Source organism: Panulirus ornatus, chromosome 32 (assembly GCF_036320965.1).
Source record: "Panulirus ornatus isolate Po-2019 chromosome 32, ASM3632096v1, whole genome shotgun sequence".
NCBI classification, from domain to species: domain Eukaryota; kingdom Metazoa; phylum Arthropoda; class Malacostraca; order Decapoda; family Palinuridae; genus Panulirus; species Panulirus ornatus.
This window is the reverse complement of record NC_092255.1, coordinates 2,852,237-2,879,304: the sequence shown is the minus strand read 5'-3', so window position 1 is coordinate 2,879,304 and position 27,068 is coordinate 2,852,237. Positions and strand designations below refer to the sequence as shown.

The 27,068-nt window shown below is 39.7% G+C and overlaps 1 protein-coding gene across 7 annotated transcripts in view; it reads left to right on the top strand.

Annotated features, from left to right (window-relative positions):
- The window catches only part of LOC139758980 (uncharacterized), an 88,915-nt gene extending 62,708 nt beyond the window's left edge, over positions 1–26,207 (top strand). For 3 of the 7 annotated variants that reach the window (XM_071680842.1, XM_071680843.1, XM_071680846.1), the window contains 5 exons: positions 6,364–8,011; positions 9,694–9,884; positions 15,713–15,864; positions 16,505–16,688; positions 21,511–26,207. In XM_071680842.1, the coding sequence (XP_071536943.1) occupies positions 6,364–8,011; positions 9,694–9,884; positions 15,713–15,864; positions 16,505–16,688; positions 21,511–21,545 (2,210 nt within the window). In that variant the 3' untranslated portion in view covers positions 21,546–26,207. The remainder of the gene's footprint in view (positions 1–6,363; positions 8,012–9,693; positions 9,885–15,712; positions 15,865–16,504; positions 16,689–21,510) is intronic. The other 4 variants (XM_071680844.1, XM_071680848.1, XM_071680847.1 and 1 more) reach the window with 4 other exon arrangements.
- Positions 26,208–27,068: the final 861 nt, after the last annotated feature.

Sequence of the window (27,068 nt, the reverse complement as noted above, 5' to 3'; positions counted from 1 at the left end):
CCCTCACGCACCCCCTCTGTCCTGTGAGACGGTTGTACAGACCCTCACGCACCTCCTGTCCTGTGAGACGGTTGTACAGACCCTCACGCACCCCCTCTGTCCTGTGAGACGGTTGTACAGACCCTCACGCACCTCCCTCTGTCCTGTGAGACGGTTGTACAGACCCTCACGCACCCCCTCTGTCCTGTGAGACGGTTGTACAGACCCTCACGCACCCCCTCTGTCCTGTGAGACGGTTGTACAGACCCTCACGCACCTCCCCCTGTCCTGTGAGACGGTTGTACAGACCCTCACGCACCTCCCTCTGTCCTGTGAGACGGTTGTACAGACCCTCACGCACTCCCTCTGTCCTGTGAGACGGTTGTACAGACCCTCACGCACCTCCCTCTGTACTGTGAGACGGTTGTACAGACCCTCACGCACCCCCTCTGTCCTGTGAGACGGTTGTACAGACCCTCACGCACCTCCCTCTGTACTGTGAGACGGTTGTACAGACCCTCACGCACTCCCTCTGTCCTGTGAGACGGTTGTACAGACCCTCACGCACTCCCGCGTTAGCGAGGTAGCGTGAAGAGTAAGAGGACAGCCTTAGAGGGAAAATCCTCACTTGGCCCCCTTCTCTGTTCCTTCTTTTGGAAAAGTGGAAATTGGAGGGGAGGATTTCCACACACACCCCCCCCCGCTCCCTCCCCTTTTAGTCGCCTTCTACGACACGCAGGGAATACGTGGGAAGTATTTTTTGACCGACCCATATATATATATATTTTTTTTTTTTTTTTTTTTTTTTTTTTTTTTTTTTTACTATTCGCCATTTCCCGCGGTAGCGAGGTAGCGTTAAGAACAGAGGACTGGGCCTTTGAGGGAATATCCTCACCTGGCCCCCTTCTCTGTTCCTTCTTTTGGAAAATTAAAAAAAAAAACGAGAGGGGAGGATTTCCAGCCCCCCGCTCCCTTCCCTTTTAGTCGCCTTCTACGACACGCAGGGAATACGTGGGAAGTATTCTTTCTCCCCTATCCCCAGGGATAATATATATATATATATATATATATATATATATATATATATATATATATATATATATATATATATATATATATATATAGTAGCAGGGTAGAGGATGTGCTTGATATTTTGGGATTAAAAAGTAACTTGGGTCCATCTTGAGAGAGAGGACGCCATGACAGTATGGGAGGAAGGGGGGGTGGGTTAGTGCTGGGGTAGTGGATGACGTCAGAGTGAGGCGGTAATGGTGGCTGGCGGGTGATGGTCGCCGAGGTTTGGTCAGGTTCGAGTCTGGGTGACTGGTTGGTGGGTGAATGTTATACGCGAGTGATGTAAACTTTTTAATCGAAGCGGATTTGAAATACTTTTTTTTTTTCCTTTTTTTGAAGTCTCTCGATATATTTACGCGATCTGAAGTTGTTGTACGGTATTGGAACCGTTATGCGGAAGCGTAGGTAACGTAACAAGCCTTAGGTAATGTAACGACCTCGTGTGACGGGGCCATTTAAGCACAAACTACCCACGAGCTCTTTCGCCATTTGTGGAAGAACTTCAGTAGGGAAAAAAAGAAGAAAAAAAAGAAGGGGAAGTAATTGGCATTCTTCATGGCGTGGCGTGGATAATTGGATGGAGGAGGGAAGAACTTTACTAGCATTGGAGGGAAAATTAGGGCGGAGGGAAGAGGACCTGATTGTTACGGAGGTGCGGGAGCGAGACGACCCCGTGAGGCGGAACGTTACGACCCTTACAAGTACGATGGTACGACCCTTATAGGACGGTGTTACGACCCTTACAATACGATGATACGACCCTTACAATACGATGATACGACCCTTACAATACGATGGTACGACCCTTATAGTACGGTGTTACGACCCTTACAATACGATGATACGACCCTTACAATACGATGATACGACCCTTACAATACGATGGTACGACCCTTATAGTACGGTGTTACGACCCTTACAATACGATGGTACGACCCTTATAGTACGGTGTTACGACCCTTACAAGTACGATGGTACGACCCTTATAGTACGGTGTTACGACCCTTACAATACGATGATACGACCCTTATAGTACGACCCTCTTTTCCTATTCATCATACACACGACTCCCACTTGCTATCTCCAGTAGTACACCTCATGTACACTGTACACTATTTGTACAATGTACACTTGACAGCATTTGCCTTTGACATGATAATTTCGTTGTTGATCGATGGCAACTGATAACTGGTAAATTACCAAGTGTTTCCGCCATGTAATGATAACGAGGAACATCTTATCTGTTGCTTCTAAACCACTGATGGATGTAAATCCACGTAATATTAGAAATAGATTACAAGGTAAATGGAATGTCCCCATATATCTTTTACTTATGTTTAGGGTTATAGTTATTCATTTTCTTTGAAGTGGAGATATCATAGAAAACAAAGATATTTACGGGATTTGAATGGGTAACTAAAAGGTTTCTGTAGAGGCTCTTGTTTATCCTGGGGTGAAAGGACAGCGTCCGTAGGCCTCATCATGGAGACCAATAGCTAACAACCTTAATCGTATTATATTCTGAGTTTATATGACAAAATCAGGTCCATAAATGTCAGTGTTTCATGATATCAATCTGGTTCTAGAGCGTTCCAGTGTTAGTTGATTAGATCCTGTAGGAAGTTGGGGATGAGGAGGAATTATTAGAATTGTGGATTATTAGTAAACATGTTACGATGATTAGATAATAATAAGATAGATGTAAGTGTGAGGATGATGTGTCATTTGTCATTTTATGACAAATTATACAGACAGCGGCCTCAGTGTCAGATCCACCGTCCCATGTGGTGGGTGGTGGTGGGCCTCATCTGTCTATCTCACTCCAGCAGACGATCAGACATACGTGGGAGGTCAGCCATAAACCCGGCGTAGAACTCCTGGTAAGGGGGGATGGCTGTGTAGATGTCGTCTCCCAGGTAATGGCTCTCGCACTGGTAGTAGCGGTTCAAGGTGGCCACGTCCCCGCTGGCCCACATAGCCAGGGAAGTCCTTATTGATAGATATGGTTGGCTTCTTGGTGTCCTTGGCGAAGGACTTGACGCTGTAGTGCGTGACGCTGTTGTAGTCGTAGGGGAGGCCGAAGGTCATGAGGTGGTCGTGTTTGCCCGTCCTCTTTATGAAGTTGAAGAGCGAGTCTTCCTTAATGTTTTCGTGGTGGACGGTGCACCTCACAAGTGGTCTTCATCAGCCAGAAAGGCTCCGTCAGAGGAAATAACAACCCCCTCCCCCCGCATGTGTGCGTGGTTGCGCTAGAAAAAGACAACAAAGGCCACATTCATTCATTCACACTCAGTCTCTAGCTGTCATGTAATAATGCACCGAAATCACAGCTCCCTTTCCACATCCTGGCCCCAAAAAACTTTCCATGGTTTACCCCAGAAGCTTCACATACCCTGGTTCAATCCATTGACAGCACGTTGACCCAGGTATACCACATCGTTCCAATTCACTCCATTCCTTGCATGCCTTTCACCCTCCTACATGTTCAGGCCCCGATCACTCAAAATCTTTTTCACTCCATCTTTCCACCTCCAATTTGGTCTCCCACTTCTCCTCGTTCCCTCCACCTCCGACACATATATCCTCTTTGTCAATCTTTCCTCACTTATTCTGTCCATGTGCCCAAACCATTTCAAAACACCCTCTTCTGCTCTCTCAACCACATTCTTTTTATTACCACACATCTCTCTTACCCTTTCATTACTTACTTGATCAAACCACCTCACACCACATATTGTCCTCAAACATCTCATTTCCAGCACATCCACCCTCCTGCGCACAACTCTTATCTATAGCCCATGCCTCGCAACCATATATCATTGTTGGAACCGCTATTCCTTCAAACATACCCATTTTTGCTTTCCCAGATAACGTTCTTGACTTCCACACATTCTTCAACACTCCCAGAACTTTTGCCCCCTCCCCCACCCTATGATTCACTTCTGCTTCCATGGTTCCATCCATTGCCAAATCCACTCCCAGATATCTAAAACACTTCACTTCCTCCAGTTTTTCTCCATTCAAACTTATCTCCCAATTGACTTGTCCCTCAACCCTACTGTACCTAATAACCTTGCTCTTATTCACATTTACTCTCAACTTTCTTCTTTCACACACTTTACCAAACTCAGTCACCAGCTTCTGCAGTTTCTCACCCGAATCAGCCACCAGCACTGTATTATCACAGAACAACAACTGACTCACTTCCCAAGCTCTCTCATCCACAACAGACTGCATACTTGCCCCTCTTTCCAAAACTCTTGCATTCACATCCCTAACAACCCCATCCATAAACAAATTAAACAACCATGGAGACATCATGCACCCCTCCTGCAAACCAACATTCACTGAGAACCAATCACTTTCCTCTCTTCCTACATGTACACTTGCCCTACATCCTCGATAAAAACATTTCACTGCTTCTAACAACTTGCCTCCCACGCCATATATTATTAATACCTTCTACAGAGCATCTCTATCAACTCTATCATATGCCTTCTCCAGATCCATAAATGCTACATACAAATCCATTTGCTTTTCTAGTATTTCTTTAATACATTCTCCAAAGCAAACACCTGATCCACACATCCTCTACCACTTCTGAAACCACACTGCTCTTCCCCAATCTAATGCTCTGTACATGCCTTCACCCTCTCAAGCAATACCCTCCCATATGATTTCCCAGGAATACTCAACAAACTTATACCTATGTAATTTGAGCACTCACTTTTATCCCCTTTGCCTTTATACAATGGCACTTTGCAAGCATTCCGCCAATCCTCAGGCACCTCACCATGAGTCATACATACATTAAATAATCTTACCAACCAGTCAACAATACAGTCATCCCCTTTTTTAATAGATTCCACTGCAATACCATCCAAACCCGCTGCCTTGCTGGCATTCATCTCCCGCAAAGCTTTTACTACCTCTTCTCTGTTTACCAAATCATTCTCCCTAACCCTCTCACTTTGCACACCACCTTGAGCAAAACACCCTATATCTACCACTCTATCATCAAACATATTCAACAAACCTTCAAAATACTCACTCCATCTCCTTCTCACATCACCACTACTTGTTTTCACCTCCCCATTATCCCCCTTCACTGATGTTCCCATTTGCTCCCTTGTCTTATGCACTTTATTTACCTCCTTCCAAAACATCTTTTAATTCTCCCTAAGATTTAATGATACTCTCTCACCCCAACTCTCATTTGCCCTCTTTTTCACCTCTTGCACCTTTCTCTTGACCTCCTGCCTCTTTCATTTATACATCTCCCAGTCATTTGCATTATTTCCCTACAAAAATTGTCCAAATGCCTCTCTCTTCTCTTTCACTAATAATTTTACTTCTTCATCCAACCACTCACAACCCTTTCTAATCTGCCAACCTCCCACACTTCTCATGCCACAAGCATCTTTTGTGCAATCCATCACTGCTTCCCTAAATACAACCCATTCCTCCCCCACTCCCCTTACGTCCTTTGTTCTCACCTTTTTCCATTCCGTACTCAGTCTCTCCTGGTACTTCCTCACTCAAGTCTCCTTCCCAAGCTCACTTACTCTCACCACTCTCTTCACCCCAACATTCTCTCTTGTTTTCTGAAATCCTCTACAAATCTTCACTTTTGCCTCCACAAGATAATGATCAGACATCCCTCCAGTTGCACCTCTCAGCACATTAACATCCAAAAGTCTCTCTTTCGCACACCTATCAATTAACACTTAATCCAATAACGCTCTATGGCCATCTCTCCTACTTAAATACATATACTTATGTATATCTCTTTCCACATCCAGGCCCACAAAATATATATGTATATATATACACACACGCACATGCACAGATGTATACATATATACACCTGTACATATTTGTACTTTCATGCCCTTATCCATTCCTGGTGCCACCCTGCCCCACAGGAAGCAGCATCACTACCCCCTGCTCCAGTGAGGTAGCGCCAGGAAAAACAAAAAAGTCCACATTCATTTACACTTAGTCTCTAGTTGTCATATGTGTATAAAAGGACCCCGTTCAGAGGTTCCTGTATCCCCAAGGATGTGCTATTTCCAGTAGCAGGAAAATAGGGAAATGTGGACTCCTTTGAGTGAGCATATCTTTTATGAGACTGTCTACACAATGATACAGCAGCAATAAAGGTATCTTTTCACATGTGGTACAACCTCATGCAGGTGGAGTGTGATCACACACATACACACTGCCATGATATCATTCCTGTCATGGCCATCATTTTACTTCTGTCTTCAGTGCCACACTTCCATGGTATAACCTTTTATTATTTCACAGTGTTGACGTTGCTGCTGCTGGTGGGCGCGGTGATCTGCTCCCCCGTACCCAGCGACAACCCGACCCTCGCCGCCCATGATGCCGCCCACGTCGAGGTCACACACGAAGTTCATCACGTCACCTTTGAGGTGAGCGAAGAAGTAAGCGAGGCCACTGCTTCTTCCCAGGCTCCCTCTGGCGAGCCTCCCGAAGACGATCCCCCAATCCCAACAGCGACTACACCTCCCACTACCCCAGAGGATCAGCAACCAAAGAATCATTTCCAAGGTGTAGATAATGCTGAGTTCCCAGAAAATTCTGAACTCTTAGAAAGTCAGACAAATGTCGAATCCCATAAAAACCTTTCTGAATATCAAACGGAGGAAAATGTGTTTAAAGAGGATGGTGCATCTATATCCCAAAAAAAGGCAGAAGAGGATACACTTGAAGTGATTAAAGATGTAGCTAATGGTGGCCATAAAGTTTTGTCAGGGGAAGGAACAGGTGTGATGTATGGAGGAAATAAAGAGAATGTAGGAAGTGAAGAAAATGAAGAACATACTGGTCTCTCAGACGTTGAAGCTGGAGTGAATGTAAATGGAGGCGATACTGTACATGAGGCTATGTTGAAGGAAGTATACCATGATCCTGACAGAATAGTAGATCACACAGGTGAAGGACTAGTAAGATTAACTGCTAGTGATGTTGAGGGAATGGGTCAGGTGGAGAGAGAATCAGAGGAGGTTATGGGTAGTTCATCTCCCATAGAAATTGTAGAGAGAAGTGATGCTGGTGGTATAACTCTTCACAGTGAAGCACCAGAAGTTGAAGCTCAGGCTTCATCAGGAGAGACTGGGATTATGGTGCCAGGAGAATCAGTAGCTGAGACCGTTCGCAAGTCCCGAGTCTATATTGGTGTTCCTGAAGATTCTTCAGAAGGGACCCAGGCTGAAGAACCCACGTTATTAGAAAAAGTGGAAGGTTACATAAACAGTGGACTAGACCTTGCTGATACTGGTTTAGAAATCATGAGCTTGACCTCGCCCACCCCGGAAGCTCCTTCAGAAAGTGTGCCCACTGAAGATTTGGAAAGCCAGGAGGAGGAGGTAGAGGAAGTTCCTCCAGCAGATGTGGAAACAGAAGCTACAATAGTGTTCGTAGACCCTGACTCTGAGGAGAATTCTACCATTGTTGCAGGTTCTGAAAATCCTGAAGAAGAATTGGAAAGTGAGTCTAATACCAAACCAGAGGTTGAGTCAGAGGTACAACCAGATGTTGAATCAGAGGTACAGCCAGATGTTGAATCAGAGGTACAGCCAGATATTGAAACAGAGGCACAACCAGATGTTGAATCAGTTGAATCAGAGGTACAACTAGAAACTGAATCAGTGGAAGTTCATGAGGCTACCCCAGAAGCCACATCAGATACTGCTGCAGAAGTTGTACCTGAAGTGGTTCCTGAAGTGGCACCAGAGGTGCCAGAGACCATTTCCCAGCCCAGTCCCACTACTGCCCCTCTGCCAGGGGAAGAGTACACTGATGCCTATAATGATCCAATTGACTCAGGAGGCTTGCCTGATGTTGATGTAACTAAGGAGGAATTGCCCTCTAAGGAGTATCCTCAGCCTGAAATGCCAGCTGAGGAGCCCAGTCATCCTCAGGACCAAAGGTAAGTAACACTTATACTGGTATATTACTGGACCACCCCTCTTTCTCACTACTTACTTATGGGTCAGAATATTGTATGATCGCCCTTCTGTCTTTACACTCGCTCATTGGCAATTTTGTTGCTAGACCATCCTTCTATCTTGGTACTTACTTGTGGGTCATTATGTTGCTAGACCATCCTTCTCTCTTGGTACTTACTTGTAGGTCATTATCTTGCTAGACCATCCTTTTCTTTCAGTACGTACTTGTGGATCATTGTACTAATTGTATGCCTTTTGCAATGTCCTAACCTTGAATTTTAATATTTAGAGGACCATGGTCCATATTTTATGTATTGTTGCATAGAGGTATGTTGTGCAGTACTTATATTTACTATCAGAAAAGAGAAAGGTAATAAACTTTTTCACCTGTGGTACAACCTAATGCAGGTGGAGTTACATTAGCATAACAGTTTATAGAATTATCAGTTTTTCTTTTGATCGTGTAAATGCAAGCAAACCAGTGATATAGTCACAGTGTACTGTAAATATCATATTGTTTTCAGCCGACAGATTGAAAGCACAATCTTTCCATGGATTTGATTTAGAGGGGATCTTGACTAATTATTTGTCAGGGTTGAGGGACAGGTTATTTAGGGTATGAGTTTGAATGGAGAAAACTTGAAGGAAGTAAAGTGTTTTGAATACCTGGGAGTAGACATGGCAGCAAGTAGAACCATGGGAGCGGGAGTGAATGATAGTGTTGATGAAGGTTCTGGGAGTGCTGAATAATGTGTGGAAATAATGTTGTCTGGAAGGGTAAAAATGGTTATGTTTAAAAGTAAATTAGTCCTGATAGTTTTATATTGTTGCGAGGCATGGGCAGTAGATAAGGCTGTGCGGAGAACAGTGGATGTGTTGGAAATGAAATGTTCGAGGACAATATGTGGTGTAAGGTGGTTTGATTGAGTAATGAAAGGGCATTTCCCATGTTAGCAAGGTAGTGTTAAGAACAGAGGACTGAGCCTTAGAAGGAACATTCTCACTTGTTCACTGTATGTTTCTCAACAAAATATGCTTTTGATCTCTGCTGCAAAAAGTGGCATATTAATGAATGACCAGCAGTTATTGTACTGCAATGCTAGCATGTTCATAGTCCCTTTTCTTAGTTGTATGAGTGGGTTTGTAATGGTTCAATATAATTTTGATAGACAACAGAATACTTCAATAACCTGAACAGTTGTGTAACAAATATATTTTTCATTTTTTAGAAATTATTTAGCTTGCCGTCCAGTATAACATTATTAATATCATAAACATGAACCCATTGATTGTATTCATTCATATATGAGTAAACAACTATTTTTATCTAGTGTTGGATTTTTCATATAACATATGCATTAAGAAGAGAAAAAAAAGACGTCGTGGAACAAGATGCAAAGGAGTGCATGAGAATACATTGGTGCAATCCGCATTATCCCTGACATGTATTATTTTTTCCAGTGCCTCTGTAGATTAAGTATTAAGCAATAAATATTATATGCTTAGTAGCTCTTAAATCTATTACTAAACTAATATTTGATGAACATGAGTATGTTGCATCTATCTTTTATATAAAACCAGGTTTATACCTGGCATCGGTGCTTGTCTTTTGATGGCCTGCTCTCATTTATGTAGCACTATTGTAATGCATGCTTATCCGCAGTGAGAAGGTGGATGGAGGTGATTCAAGTGATCTGGCTGCCAGTGATCATATGATGGAAGTGGAGGCCGGTACGGCCTGGGTGCTCCCTCCCCAGCAAGAGCAAGTCAGTGCTGTGGCTCCTGAAGCAATGACGCCAGGCTGTATTGTTGGTATTGTGTTCGGTGTACTCCTCTCATTGATTGTTTTATTAGGTAAGTTACAAGGCACCTTTAATTTTTATCTTCCCTTTATTTTGTTTCAGGGCCCAAGACCCGCATCCATACAACACTGTTAGGACTACCATATCTTCAAAGATGCCAATCTTTGCCCAAACAGACTCTGATGTTTCCCTCTGCACACTCCTTAAGGAACCCAGGCTTTCATCCCATTCTTCTGCCTTATTACTCTTATAGACTCACCTTGGTATTAGCCACTCCCATGTAATTAAATCATTTTACTTCTTCTATAGGCCTTTCTCGTCAAAACTTAAATGACCCTGTCTTACCCTTCCGCTGCACCTCATTACCTTGCCTTTTTGCATTTCTCTTAAATTATTCTTCTCAATCTCTTAAACTGTCAGTAGTTTCCAGTTTCTCTCTGGAGTCTGTCACCAGATCTGTGTTATTTGGTGACAGAAACTAATTCATTTTCCATGTCCTTCCATATAGTAGACCTGCTGCAGGCTCTAATACCCATATTTGTACCTTTCCCACCACTGTTCTTTCAAAATTATGCTTTCAAAGTAACATTACACATCCTTGGTATAAACCCCGCTTCACTAGGAACCACTCACTCCGCCCTTCCTACTTGCACAAGTGTTGTACTCTTCCTGTAAAAACTCCTATTATTACATGATGATACCTGTTAGTGGCTGTGCTGCATGTGAAAAGTCACCTTTGGTGAGGCTGTATTGTCATCTCTTGATGATAGGAAGTACAGTCTCATCAAAGAACTTTTCATTCCACAGGAGTTCATCGTTTCCATGCCACTGTAAGTAGTGTAGCCTTGGAGCTGCTGGACCTCCTAGAAAAGGTGTCATGAAGTAACACCATGACCCTTTCAAGACGGATTCAGAAATTATTATGAATGGATGGATAAATAAAACTTCCTCACTGCATTTTGTAGTTTACCATTTACCCCATGTATTTGCAACACCTTTCTTAAGGTATTTATGCAAATCCATAAATACGAGATATACTCTTTCTCCAAGTATTTCTCACAAAGATTTTTCAAAGCAAGTACCTTTTCCTTACACCCTCTGCCTCTCCTGAAGTTATGTTATCCTCCCCAGTCAGAGATTATGTTCATGCTACTGCCTCCTCAGTCACCACCTTCCTGTGCACTTCCCATGCACAGTACCAGGTATACCAAATGCTTCATCTCCCCAATTCAGGCATTCACTTTTGTCCCATTGTCTTTGTTTAATGGCACTATACACACATTCTGCTGGTTCTTGGGTAACTTATCTTCAACTAACTGGTCAGCAACACTGTCACCCCCTTTTTTGGGAGACTCATGTGCAAAGCCATCTGCTCCTGCTGCTTTGCCATGTTTTATCATTTCCAAGGATATCATTACCTCCTCCCTTTTCATCATACCATTGGCCATGACTCTCTTCTTTGTCATGCCAGCTTATTCCATACACGCCATATCCACCATCGTATCATCTGAAATATTCAGCAGTCATTCAGAATATTTACACCATCTCTTTTTCATCTTTTCTTTGCATGTTACCACATTCCCATTAGTTTTCTTCAGTCGCTCCCATTTGTTCACTTGTTTTACTAACACTGTTCACCTCTTTTCTGAACAAAATTTTATTTCCTCTTATGCTTGTTGATACTTTCATCTCATCTCTCAATTAGCCTCCTTCCAAAACATTTTCTTATTCACCCAGAAGTTTACTGATATTCATTCCCCAATATCACTTGACCTCTTTTCCAACCCCTGCACTTTCTTGATCTCTTGCTGCTTTCACATATATATTCCCCAGTCATTTACACTCCTTTCATGTAAGTAATGCCCATAAATAAGCTTTTTGAAATCCCATACCTTTTTCTTCACTTCTTGCCATTTTCTCAACTACTCCTCCCAGCCACTCACACTCTTTCCCTACTGCTACCATCCATATTGTTCCCTTTTCCTCCTCACCACATACTCAGCTTTCTTATAGGTCCACATCCCACCTTCAGTGTGCCACACATTTCAGCTCTTCCTTTCCCTTTGTTTCTTGTACTCTTACCCTGTGCCAGTTTTCACTCAGTCACTCTTGGCTCTTGGAATTTCTCTGCACAGGCCTTTTTTCAAGGATAATTTATTTTCACCTCTTCTTTCACGTGTCATTTTTTTTCTTTTCCTAAGTCCACTACAAACTCTCACATTCACTTTTATCAAGAAATTATCACATTTCACCTTGCAGTCTCTCTCTGCACATTCACACCCTACAACCTCTCTCCTTTGTGCACTTGTCAATTAGCACATTGTCAGTGTCCATTGACACCAAACTCCAGTCACCAAATGTAGACTTGTATATATGCATCTGTATTTTGAATTTGGTACTCCCAATCACCATACTTCTTGCAGCACAACTCGACGAGCTTCCCTCCATTTTCAGTAACATTAGGGACCCCTGCCTCCCAATTATGCCTTCAATTACCACATCACTCACTCTTGCATTCATATTAGCTAGCAACAAAATTTGATCCTTTGCATCAAAATTACCAAAGTAGTTACCCAATTCCTTAAGAAAGCACTCTTATCTTTGTCATTCTTCTCACTGTACTAAATGCATAAGAAGTGTGTGAAAGGAGGGGTCATTGTTTGCTAAGAGAAAGATGGGTGTGCTTGAAAGTAGATTAGCACTAATAGTGAGTCTAAGGCTTTGAACACAAGGAAGGAAGAGAGTGGACATGTTAAAAACGAAATGCTTGTGGACAGTATGTAGTGTGAGACAGGTTGATCATTTAAGGAATGACGATGTAAAAGAAAGGTGTGATAATAAGCACAGTCTGATTGAGACAGCTGATCAGGTTATGCTGGAATGGTTCAGACATATGGAGAGGATGAACAAAGAAAGTTTTACTGAGAGTATGTTCAGAGTGAGGGAAAGGCTGAGACAAAAGTAGATGGAGAATAGAGTGAAGTAAGATTTAGGGTATCAGGCCTGACACAGGAGCACCACAGAATGTACTTCTTCCCATCTCTGGAGTCCCTTCAGTTCTTCCGAGGCTCATGCAACACTCAGGAAGTTGGCCACATCTACCGGACAGGACCACAGTTTATGAAGTGTTGTGACATTGTGCTTGTTTATGTGCAGAGAATGCAGGGTAATTGAGCAGTAATTGCTCAGTGTCTTCATTATGGTAGTTGCATCGTGGGAGGGTGATTGTTTAATGCTTGTCCCGTCATTTCAGTGTACATGTGTTTGTTAGTCTTCTACTTGTTAAGGAAGAGGGAATCTTTGAATAGACACTGTTGAATTGTGAAGTAGGGTTTAGTTTTTTCTACTTGGGATTAATGGTAAGTTACTGATTGGTTTGAATGGGAGGGGTCTAGTGGTGTTGCAAAGAAGTGAGTGTTTAGATGGGACAATATTAAGATCTTTGTTTCATTGTGTAGGTGTTGGGTGTTTGTCTAGCTGAAAGACAGGCAGATGAGGCATAGTTTAGGGTGGAGTGGGTGAATTGTTTGTGGAGGATGCTAATGGATATACATTTTCACCCTTCTCTTGCTTTATGTGGGATCACTATATGCTGTTTTGCTATCTTGTGAGGGACCTATTTCTACCATTCCCTCTTTTAATGCAGTCAAAATTCTCAACTGTGTGGTTGTGTGCATACAAAGTGCATCAAAACTTCAGCGAGGGTTAGCAAGTAGAGTAAGTGTGGGTTGTGGGTGGAGCACACAGCAAGTCAGTCTCACATTTACCATCATTGTATGCAGATCTCTGCTATTTGTGTGATTTTGGATGTACCTACTATTATGATCCTGCAACCCACCATGTTTGTGTTTGTTGATATGGCATCCAAACGTCCAGTAATATCTTTTCTTGATTCAGATCCAGCAGTAAAACAGGAGAACCTCTTGGACTTTATTTATTCTAAGCTGAAATGATGTCCCAAATTTATTTGATGACATTACTGTTAATACTGGGGTCAGCATGCTGTCAATGGACTGTACCAGGGCATGTGAAATGTCTGGGGTAAAACAATGAAAGGTCTGTGGAGCCTAGATGTGGATATATGCATGTATACACATGCTCAAATTCATGCTTGCTCGCCTTTATCCATTTCCCAGTGCCACCCCACCCCAGAGGGAACAGTATTGCCACCTTCGTGAGATTGAGGTAGTGTTAGGAAACATGGAGATTGGCCACATCCACTCACCCATTCCCTAGCTGTCATATATATGTATTTTTTTTCATTCATATTCGCCATTTCCCATGGTAGCGAGGTAGCGTCAAAAACAGAGGATTGAACCTAAAAGGAAAAATCCTCATTCGGCTCCCTTCTCTGTTTCTTCTTTTGGAAAAGTTAGAATCTGGATAAAGAGTGTGGTTGAGGGAGCAGAAGAGGATGTGTTGAAATGGTTTGGTCATATGGAGAGAATGAGTGAGGAAAGATTGACAAAGAGGATATATGTGTCAAAGGTGGAGGGAACAAGGAGAAGTTGGAGACCAAATTGGAAGTGGAAGGATGGAGTGAAAAAGATTTTGGGTGACGGGGCTTGAACATACAGGAGGATGAGGGGCATTCAAGGAATAGAGTGAATTGGAATGATGTTGTTTACCGGGGTCGATGTGCTGTCAGTGGATTGACCAGGGCATGCAAAATGTCTGGGATAAACAGTGGAAAAGTCTGTGGGGCCTGGATGTGGAAAGGGAGTTGTGGTTTCAGTGCATTACACATGACAGCTGGAGACTGAGTGTGAACAAATGTGGCCTTTTTCATCTGTTTTCCTGGCACTGCCTTGCTGAAGCAGGGGATAGTGATGCAGTTTCCTGTGGGATAGGGTAGCACCAGGAATGGTTGAAGGCAAGCAAATATGAATATATACATGTGTGTATATATGCATATGTCTGTATGTGTATGAATATATGTTATGTATATGTGTGTGTATGGGCATTTATGTATATATATGTACATAAATGTCTGTTTCATGGTGCTACCCCACTAATACGGGAAATAGAGATTAAATATAATAAAAAGATATGAAAAAAATTGTGTGTGTGTGTGTGTGAGCAGCTGTAGTTTTTTCTTTGTGAATTTCCTAGTGCTGCCTCGTTAACACAGGCCAGCAGCTATTAAGTATGAAGAAGGATTGATGTTAATCTTTGTGTTAATTGGTAATGTACTGATATGATGAAAATGTGATTAAAATACACTTAGGACATAATGTCTCACACAGATGCAAACACCCCATTTTTCTCTTTATGTTTATTGGTTCTCCATATACTTTTTCTCTTTGTGTAAGGTTTTCACATACCTTAACCCCTGCACAAAGTGAGGAATGGGTTTATATAGGTGTTAGCAGACTGTACCTGCATGAGGTTTATACTCTGAGTAAAGGGCACCTCTGGTGAGGTATCACTTTGGGTACAGTCTGATCAAAGAACTTCTCATATCAAAGGAGTCCACATTTCCTTACTACTGAAAGTTGCTCATTCTTAAGCTTCAGAAGCCTCTGAAAAGATATCCTGGTAACATAAGGATTTTCTCTGAGATAGAGATGCTGGGATAATTATAAATGAAGTTACAGTAAATAAAATCTATTGAAATGTCTGTGTTTGTTTTTGATTTTATCGTATACATATATTCCCGCTACTTAGCTGGATGTCTGCAGATGAATAGCTTTATATGGTGATATATTGCACACATAATGATTTTTTGGAGTTGTACCTTATCTTACCCTCATTCAGTATAATGTCAAATAATGATCAAAGCACTTTCAGAAGAGTATGTATGTGCTATCCTTCTTTGAATCTATTGAACAGCATGTTAATTATAGGTAGTTGCAATGAAAATTTCCATGCTTTCAACAGGTGTGGGGGGTTTTGTCATTTGGCAGCGACGCACCTTGAACCGACCTAAAGTCCTGGGATCAGACCGAGGATATGCAGGCTCAGATTCTGGAGGCTACATTGATGACCAGGTTCGCGTCTCCTATGTTAACTCACAGATTGATACACCCAAGGTAATTTTAGCACTGCTTTTATAAACAGACACATAAATGTTTACACATCACATGCAAAATAAAATATGTTGAACATTAACATATCCAAAAGCTTTATCCACAGTATGTTTATTACAGCAGTGTATTAGTAAAGCTGTAGTCTGATGCAACAGTTAAAAGAATAGAATTTTATTCTCAGGTTGGCACAGCAAAGGTAATTCTCATAAGCTTGCATGAAAACATTAGCTTGTTAAGCTGAGATCAGAAGACTTTGTCATATAGAGCACTAATTTTTCTATGTACTAGATCAGAGCATGTTTTTATGTCACTGCTTTCTGTACAATATTAGATAAGAAGGGCATAGACTAATGTCAGTAACGTAATGAAAAAATATGTTACTGTTGAAAAAGATTCATCAGACATATCGGTGTGAAGTGTAAATGATCGATATATATAAAAAGAAATGCTTTTTCATATATTTTTCTGCTTTCACTGCTCTGCTTAAGTTTCTTAATCATGTAATTTTTTTCATAGGTAGGTTAAAATACTTTTCATCTATCATTTGTTTGATCTATATAATTGTTTGTGTTGTTTCTAATCTCTTATCTTAAATTTGTGCTGTCTTGGTTCCTTCATTACACTCAAACTTGTACATGAGAAGGGCCAGGTACCTGAGGCCTCACAGTCTGCACAGGCTCAGCAGATCCCGCAGGTCCTCATCCACCTGAAGAATCTCAAGCCTTCACTGCCACAGGGCATGGGAGATAGGCTGAAGAAGTCATTGCCCACGATGCCCAAGATTGCTCCTGTGAATCTGCCAAGTGTTGGGCAGGTCATCTCTAAGCGTGAGTGGGACGAGGCTTTTCCTCATCCCACCTGTAGAAATAGAGCTTCCTGTCCCCTTTTGTTATGATGGCATTTGTGACTGTAAAATTTGGTTATGATCAGTTCTAGAATGCTCATCACATACCATGTTATTGAATTTGCAGAACGTAGCAAAAGTTAACCTAAAAAATGAATTCTTTTAGAAGAGAGATAGAGTGCTTTGCTGATAGCAAATGTGCTTTTGCAATTGACTTTTTATTGTACAAAGCAACTGTAAATAAGATTCTGACAGGAATTTACTGACAAATGACCCATTATCATCTCACTTTAAAGAGAGATGCCATCTTAGAGGCACAGTGTGCAGAATTTAAAGATTTTTAAAGATAATGAGAATGAAAATGATAATCTTAATTTTTTTTCTGCCGAATAACTTGCAACTACAATTTTACATGTACTAATGCCTGTGCAATAAGATATGAACAGGATTTATTCTTGTAGTATCTTTTAAGGCATTGTGGATTTGCCAGAAGTAACTGGCAGTCATACACTTTGTCTTGTATGCGCCGTCGGCTTCATAAGTAATGTCTCGTAAAGAACACCAATTTACTTGTTAGCGCTTGTCCTGTTAGGTAAGGCTCATTTGAAACTAAGCTGAAGTTTTTTTACTGTTTCTCAGCAAGACGTGTTTCTTCCAAGCAGTAGAACGTGTATTTAGGGCTGTAGTTTCTTATGTACTGATAGACAGTAATGGTTTTCGAAGTAGTATTTTTAAGATGAAGATTTCTTGTGTCACAATCATTGTGCAGGAAAAGGAATTAATTTATAAAAATCATTATATTTTCTTATTCATTTTTTTTTCATGATTCAAATCTTGATGTCTAGAAGGATGTATTCTCTGTAGGAGGTTTTCCCTTACTGATTCCTCTTGAATTTAGGTTTACTACTATCTGAACATAAAGACAGTTTAATTTCTAATGTGTGAAAATCAAGAAATCTTTTGACTTTGAAACCTTAGTCCTTTTCACTTTAGTATCTTGATTTAAAATATAACATAGAAAAGATCTGTTTTGCCACCGTCTTAAACAGACCATTACTCTGTTTACGTATATTGTGCGTAAACTTCAAGTAAAAGTCTGCAGTAAAAAAGATATTAACGTTGTTCTAAGCTTGACATGTTCATATTTATTTTTTGGACATTTTAGGGTTATTGATTAGAGATGGAATAGTCCTTGTTCCTGCCTTCAGATTGTATAATTGAAAAGGAAAAAAGAGTAGTCATACCTTGCAATGATTTGTACTGAAGTTAGATATGTTTTGTTACCTGATAGGTCAGTTCATAGCCTATTTAATGTCTGTGTATCCCCTGTTTTAAGCACTGTATTGATGACATTTTCTATATACGTATCTATTTCTCTAATGCCTGTTCCCACGTGGAACTCCCTTAAGGGGATGGCCACGACAGTGGGGTCTCCATAGCCATACATTGTCTCACTCTGATCCATTACAATATTGATATTTTTTCCTTCCTCTCTTTTTAAAATTTTTCATATACTATCCTAGTTATCCTTCTCATATGTCCTTTCAACTAGGCCAAAGGAGACCATCCTCCTCTTTTTTTATGTACTGTAAATGATGTTTATACATTCTCATCTCTCTCAAAGTTCCACATTCCAGTCTTGAAACCTTTACCATTCTGGCATTAATTTCTTGCTTTTCATCTCCCTACATTAGGTTAATTTAAACTGAATCTCCCAGCAGACTCTGCTACACCTGCAGAGCGACATATTTACTGCTCAGTTCATGACCCTCAGAATGCATGCTTCTCATCACTTCATGACACCTCACTATCCACAACTAGAAATGATATGGGCTTACTTTGTCTTCTCTAATCTTGCTTAAAGCCAAGTAGTGACCTTGGAATTGTTCTATATACCTTCATACCTGAGTTTGTAATAAGATCAGAGTAGTTAGGTACTATATTTTTAACCCTTAATGCTGGACAGTACTACTTTTGAGTTTTGTAATATGGCTTAGGTATGATGGTGTGGCATTTGATGTGACCTTGAAAGCTTAGGTCAAATGTCACATCAAACCATTGTGCCTATCAGTCATGGCTTGTGCTCAAAGTTGTACCGTCATGCTCTGAGTTAAACTGTATCAGCAACACCATCACTTTCCACATCTACCATTTTAGTTACCTGTATGGACAGCTGAGGCAATAGTATATAAATGAGGAAAATGATTAATGTTATGTTTAGAGAAATTGATTTACCCTTTTGTAAGCCAGCATGTAGGACCATAAGGCATAGGACTTACATATTCCACCCTTCTTCAGTTGTAGGAAGTGGTTTATTACATGCACTGTACTTCTTGAATTGTAAGAAGTGGTTTATTAAGTGCCCTGAACTTTTTTAGTTGTAGCAAGTGGTTTATTACATGTGCCACCCTTCATCAGTTGTAAGTGTGTTTTATTACACATGGATGTAGACACAGAGAAGCATATGGATAAACTAGTTACTGATATCACTGCACATGCATTTTGTTGTAAAAGTTACAATTTCCCTCATATTTGGGGAATTTTAGGAGTCTTGCCATAGGACCCCTATCCATAGGGTACCCACAGTCGACTAGGCAAGACCACTTGTCGAGAAGTGCCGTGGTGTTGAATGTTTGTTTGTGCAGGATGATTGCAGGACAGCTGAGGAGTAAATGCTGTGTCATCAGTGTGGAAGCTCCATCTTGGACATGAGGGGTCTTGTAATGTTTGTGATGAGTGATGTTCAGAATGCAGATGAGAAAGTGTTATTTGTATATGTCTAGGGAGTGTTCTTTTGGATGGATGGATATTTGGTGAAGTTGAATGTAACACTGAAGTTGGAGGGGGGGAGTTGTTTAGTGCATATCCAATCATCACAATGTGAATAAGTTTTGTTTGGGGAAGGGATTTCTGTGAATTTAGATCACAGAAGAGTGATGCATTGGTGGTTGGTGATGAAGGTTTTTGGATGGTAAGGGTCATTATCTGTTTTGAAGAAATTCAGTGCCAAGCATGCTCAGATTGGATTGCATTGGAAGTATGTTGGTACCTTATGAAGATGCTGGATATCTGTGATCGCTAAGCAACTAGAATTGTTATGAATGAATATCTGTTTTATGTGATTTGTAAATCTAAGTTTGCTTTGGAGTAGGTGAATTCCCAAGAAGGTAAGGTGTAGTTTAGGGTGGGGCAGATGAATTGGTAGGTGGGTAGGAGATGGTAGACAGCCACCGACCAGGAGGCATATTACTGTTACTACCAGCTTAGGTACCTGGAGGATTAGTGGCAGCTATGTAATGAGCCAATACTTTCAGTGATTAAGTTGCATTTTCTCTAACCCAGGTAGCTGTCTTTTCTTTCTGCCTCACCCACATGTGGACTGCTGTCATTCTGTCCACAAACATACAGTCTCTCCTTTTCACACACAATAACGCTTGATGACACTTTACCGCATTACTCATTCACTCATCATAAGTAGATTTTCCTGAGGTGAGTTTTATGTACTCACCCTTTTTTGGCAAAATTGTAGGAGCAATAGATAGAAGTAGTAGGTAGAGCATCAGACAGGAGCATTAGGTAGAAGTATTTGAGAGGAACATTAGTTACAAGTAGTAAGTTGAAACATTAGGTAAAAGTAGTTGATAAGAACACTAGGTAGGAGCGTCTGAAAACACTGCACTAGAGCTGCCTTCTGCTGGTTGCCTGTAAAGGATGAGGCACTAAAGGCTAAGAAGTGACATTCGAGTTTGCCAGTTATGGAGACTCTTTTGCCTTGGCCTCCCCTTTGAGGGTTTTCCCAAAGGGACTGGGCATCAGAAATATAGATAGATAGCTGAATTGCTTAGAGGAGATATTTTTCTTGTCCTAGAATGGTAAATTTTGTATATGTATGCTTTTGTGAGATAGTGTTCGTAACATATCAACAGCAACCTCATTTGCACACGTCCATGGAATGTAGAGTAGGGTTTGGCTGTGTATGGTGGGATCTAGTTTCAGTACATTATACATGATAGCTAGAGTGTGGTTGTGTGCAAAAGAGGTCATTACTCCTTTGTTTCTGGTGCTGCCTCACCAAGGCATGTATCAAGTTATGTACAAAAAATGGAGATTATGGAGAAGATATGATTACGAAGAAAATGCCAGAGATTTATGATGTCAAATAGAAATAGGTATGGACCATAATGAATGTTGGCACTTTCTGCATTAACAGCAAAAACTGCAAGATTATGCTTAGTTGTCATTTTTTCACTTATGTTTAGTAGTCAAAAGTGTATTTGTTTTTATGACCTTTATCTTATCTATATGATACATTCAGGGATGATTTTATTAATTGTTTCATGCTCTGTGGAAATATACCTTGTACACCTGTCCTCTTATCTTGTGTTTACTTGTTTTGAAGTCTGTTATATTCTGTCAAGCTACATTTGGAAAGGTATACTTTAAAGTCTGAAAAAAAAGATTCAGAGATGTATGTAGGTTTTCTAAACTTTTCTCTTTCTGATTTATTTGGTAATTACCACACCTGCTACTACTCACCAAATTATTTTGTAACATTTGCTTTTGAAGTGATGTGTTTTGATGTTATGTTAACCAGAAGTGGATACTCTGCTTGTAACTGGCAAAATCTCTCTTTTTGCACATCATATTCAATTCTTTTATTAATAGAAATCTATTAATTATCATAATTCAGGGTGCAAACAAACCACTTAGGGAAAATAGATTTTATTATGTTATATATCCATAAAGTATACTGTGATACTGTAGCCCTTATGAAGTTTACCTGATGTTTTGCATTGTATTTTCAGGGCAGTCCGGAGGATCTAATCAGCCTGGACAATGATTCCTTCCTTAATAGCTTGGAGTCGATGACCATTCAGAACCTTTGGACGGATAATATCCGGCACACCAAGTTGTAGCCCAACTTAATGGGAGCTTCAGTTTAGAAGTAAACAACTTCATATACCCTCTTACCAATCTGTAGCCTCCTGCCAACTCATTGACAGGTTTAGACAAAGAATTCATCATTATAGTTATCATCACTTTCTTGCACCTCACTAGCAGAATGAGGTTAACAGTCTATCCTTATAATCATCATCAGCCCATAGCCAGCTAATTGACCGATTGAGGTGAAAAAATCTGTCAAGTAATTGTTACCTTAAGCCTTTGGCCAATTCATCAAGAAGTGGTGAATATCATAAAACTCTTTTTCTCTCTCTATACACAGACATGATGTTCCTTGATCTTTTTGGCAAACTATCTGTAGAAACAAGAGAGCTGTTGCCTGAACAATACAGCTGTCTAATTGAAACATCATTCTCTGGTAAATATTAGTTAACATGTGATTCAGTTTAAAGAATATCATTGACAAAGGTACCATAGCACTTAGTCCAGTGTTTGATGTCACAAGAGGGAAGGAAAATGAAGTGATAAGGCTGGTTTTACAGATAACAAGACATATTAAAACCAATGTCGTCTTTATTTGAGAACATCTTTTATTTGAGAAATATTAAGGTGAGTGTCTGTCAGTTTACATTTGATTTGTCTTCACATTGCAATGATGTCATATTTGAAGAATAATTGATATCTAATAAGTATTTTCATCCTTTACTCTCAAAGAACACAAAACTGAATTATGAACTTCACAGTGTGGCATTTAAAATGTAAAACCTGTGAAAAAAATTGTAATAGTCTAAAGTTTAGAAAAGATAAAGTATCAGATTCCAGTGTGTAGGATACATGCAGGATTGGGTCATCCTGTCGATCTGTCTGTCTTTGGCTTTTTCACATTTCATTAATGGGAATAGCAGCTGTTCTCAAAGAAGAAAAGGGTGGGAAAGGTAAGCAGTAGATATTCAAAAGCAATCAAATTTATTTTTTTTCCTGTTGAAGTAAGAGTTTTTAAGTTAAAGAATTAAGCATGTTGGAAAGAGATTTTATATAACTGAAATCAAGTGAACACTGCAGTATGTATCATGGTTTTAGTTAATCTGATTTTCTATGATGATGCTTGAAATGCTTAGCTTGAAGAGTTTGAAGAGCAGAGCTGAATGATATTTGGCATATTTATGTACAATATGAAGATGGTGATATATAGCATTTATGAATGTGTTACATGACTGCCCTTTGAAAGACAGAAGATACAAGCAGGAAAGTCACTAGCATTGAGTATGTCAAGAATACACTGTTGGTGAAATGCATTATTTGACTAATTATTTTTTAGCATTTACTATTGACAGAATGGTTGGTAAAATAATCTTTAGGTTATTTAGTAAATGAAGCCTGTAATGTCAAGAGTTTTTGAAATTATAATGAAAAATATGAGTTGTATTCAACATATCAAATAGATTTGTGCATCTTTTGGGCAGAGTTCACTTTTCATAGTTTGACATGAGTCCCGCATAACTTGGTTTTAATGCCTACAGTAAGGTATTGTGTACGTCCAGTTCCAAGTTATGCTTTTTACAGTCATTATCCTCTTAGCATAATTGTGCAGGTTTTGTCTTTTATCTTGGATGTGACATATTCTGGGTTATTCAGTAGACCTTTCCAGACTTTCAAAGCAATATTTTGTTTATTACTTTGTATTTATAACTATTTAATATATATATCTATATAATGTTATGTATTGAATGTTATCATAGCAGTGTATTTTATCTATTTTCACTGGCTAACACAATTTTATACATGACTAAAGGAAAGCTCAAAACTTCTTTTGTCTCTTTTCTGGGAGAGAAATTAATCAGTGTCACTTTAATGATGTGTTTGTGGACTAAAATTTACTTAACCTCTTGAGCAGTATGCTCGTATAACCCTTGAGTTGGAACCATAGAGGATGGCCTTTGGATATGATGGCATGGCCTTTGACCTGATATCTTAATATTTAGGTCAAAGGCCAAGCTATCATAGCCAAGGGTTGCACCATTGTGCTCATAGGGCTAACTCTCATACTGTGCTTACTTCAAATAACTTCTTTTTCAGAATCACTCAAGAAATGATAGCCACAGTTCAAACAAATGGAAAACTTTAGGTTTGCCGATATTATTGCATCTAATCACTGTGGGATAAAATCTTACATGTTACAGTTTTATAATGAACACAGGTATAAATCAGGTTAATTTTTTTTCTGTCAAGCTTCACCTTTAGCTCAGTTTTAATCATGTTACTTTCACTTAGACTCGACAGTTTTTTTTTCTGAAGGTAGAGATAGATTTTTTATAAATAGTGTAGGAATTTCCAGCTATATGCTGCATAGAGTGATTATTTGGTACAGTTACTGCATTATGATGAACAAGATTGCAATACTTCAAAAGCCTAAGAGCTTATGATGTGGAGGTTAAGTGGAACTGCTAAATGTTCAAAGTTGCCAGGGAAAACGTTCATCCTCTACTTAGCAAAATGTCTTGATGTCTGTAAAGTTGTTATTCATACTACTGTGTCTATAAACTTAGATTGTTTTCTGAGGTACAACTTAGATGTTTATAGAAGTGCAATTTTGCATTTGGTATATACAGTTACGAAGATGTGAGACAAAACAGTGTTCCCAGATCAACTGTACATTCATTATCTGATTTAATTTTGAATCTTTTTCTTCAGATTTTTTTTTTTTTTTTCGTATGTTCAACTTCTCCTCCTACCAGTATTTTATCTTTTACTTTAACAAGCCTTACTGTGAAAGTAGCCATAGAAAGGAACTGAAATTGGCTCGTGTTATTCAGCACATTTATGAAGTGTTACAGTCAATGCTTTCCATTTTTACTCCCACATAAATGTGGCTCAGAGAACCATGGTGTATATTGGATTTTTAGCATGTGATAGTTTCAATTTTTGGGGGATTGTTTCACATTGACACTTTTACCTTCCTAGTCCACCATCCAAAAGATCTCTTTCTTATGCAAGTACCAGAGTGAAAATATCAGATTTTTTTTTCTCTTTTTTTATCCATTAGTCAGGTATATGGACAGGCTGCCTTCCATGGTGCATCTTGTGTCATTTTCATGCAAAACTCATGATGGTACTAGGAAAATACATTACTACGCAACTTTTATTTCTGAATTTGTTTCATTATTTAGAGGTCTTTCTGTATAAAAGATGAATTGTACAGTTTTGGGGAAATTAATATTTTCCTCATATTAGTTAAGTTCCCATAGTTGTATATAGTGCTATCTTGTTTAGAGTGAGAAAATAGTGGTGAATACCGAGTAAGTAGTACATACACCACAACAGCTGCTGATATCAATTCGTATGAAATGAATATATGATTCAGTTTGTTGTTATTGTCAGTATGGTATGCCCTTGCTCATAAGTCCTATCAAACTCCTCACTGCTCCTGCTCACTCTATACAAGGTTGTACTTGTTAAGATATGTAGATCTCAAGTATTGTTACGACTTTTGGAAAGTTGATCCTGAGACTAATAGGGAAGAGTTATTTGTGATGGCACAGTTTGAAAGCCATATATATTGTGGTTTCCACTAGTTCATGAAATCATAACAGCATTTATAGCGAGCTAAGGAATTTAAGAAAATATACTTTTTCTTCAGAAAATCTGCTTTTGTAAGGCTCATGAAAGGTGCAGTCATAGCTTCAATAGTAATATAGACATCATTTTCTTAAGAATGGGAAAATATTGTCTATCTGTCATTGTCACTGCATTTCCAATTCATTAGGGTGAATGAGGCACACACAGCCTCGGTAACATCACTCCCCTCCCCTCCTGTATTACATCAGCAACCCATGTCCAGTGTGCAAAAGTGAAACATGAACTTCTACATACCTAAGGATAATAAGAAAATGGTATGGTAATTGTTATATCAGCCTTTCCCATAAAAGGTATACGCTTCTTGTTAAACATGGTTTTATATTAGCTTGCAACTAAGATACCCAAAACAAATGCTGCAAATGCTCCACTGGACTTCAGTGTGGTTTGTAGCTATATGACAGCATATATGGGTGCAGTATTTGTACTCATTTCATAAAATTTTCAAAGTTTTTACATTTTGAAGGGCTACTTTAGTAAGAGTAGTCTACTCCCTCATAGCTTGCCCTTGTTGAAAAGTTGCTCCATACCTAATGCTGAATATTTGTTTCACTTCGGTGAGTACAAAACCCTGGGCTTCGACATGTGATATTTACCCGATCCGAAAATGCCAGTGACATTAAGGAATGTCGTCACCCTATGCTACATCATGTTATGAAGTTGAATGACTTCCTAAAATCAAACTGTCATTATTTTTTTTATGTTTTTCTTTTCTTTCAAACTATTCGCCATTTCCCGCATTAGCGAGGTAGCGTTAAGAACAGAGGACTGGGCCTTGAGGGAATACCCTCACCTGGCCCAATTCTCTGTTCCTTCTTTTGGAAAATAAAAAAAAAACCGAGAGGGGAGGATTTCCAGCCCCCCGCTCCCTCCCCTTTTAGTCGCCTTCTACGACACGCAGGGAATACGTGGGAAGTATTCTTTTTTTATGTATATATATATATATATATATATATATATATATATATATATATATATATATATATATATATATACGTGAGAAAGAATACTTCTCACGTATTCCCTGCGTGTCGTAGAAGGCGACTAAAAGGGAAGGGAGCGGGGGGCTGGAAATCCTCCCCTCTCGTTTTTAATTTTCCAAAAGAAGGAACAGAGAAGGGGGCTAAGTGAGGATATTCCCTCAAAGGCTCAGTCCTCTGTTCTTTACGCTACCTCGCTAACGCGGGAAATGGCGAATCGTGTGAAAAAAAAAAAAAATATATATATATATATATATTTCTGTAGATTAGAATATTCCTGATGTGCATGATCTGGAATAGGGGTGTGACGATATTCCATCATTGTAAGTCAGGCAGAATTATTCAATACTATTTCTATATCTTGTTTTTGATGTTTACATGATGTCCATTTTCAAACCAAAGATGTATAGTTTTAGGAATGAAGTTAAAAATTAAAGATTATGGCCTCAAGGGCATTATGCTAATATTATGTTTCAAATCCCCCATTATGCAGCTCTGATTTAAAGTCTCTATAATCGTACAGCATATGCAGTCATAAACACCCTCTTCAGCTTTCTTATCCGTACTCTTCTTACTACCACACCTCTTTTACACTACCCAGGTATGTACAAGGTGCACTTTCTTGTCTGCCTTCTGTACACCATCCATATCTCCATTACACAAACATATTTGACATATTACAAGACCTCTTTTGTCAAAGTTGTAGCTTCTTCAGAGAAGTTAGTGAATAGTTACTCACACAGACATACATCACTGTACATGTACATGTTCACCCACACATACACTACTGGCATTCTGTCCATAAACATACTACCTCTCCTTTTCACACAAAACACTTGACTGTGATG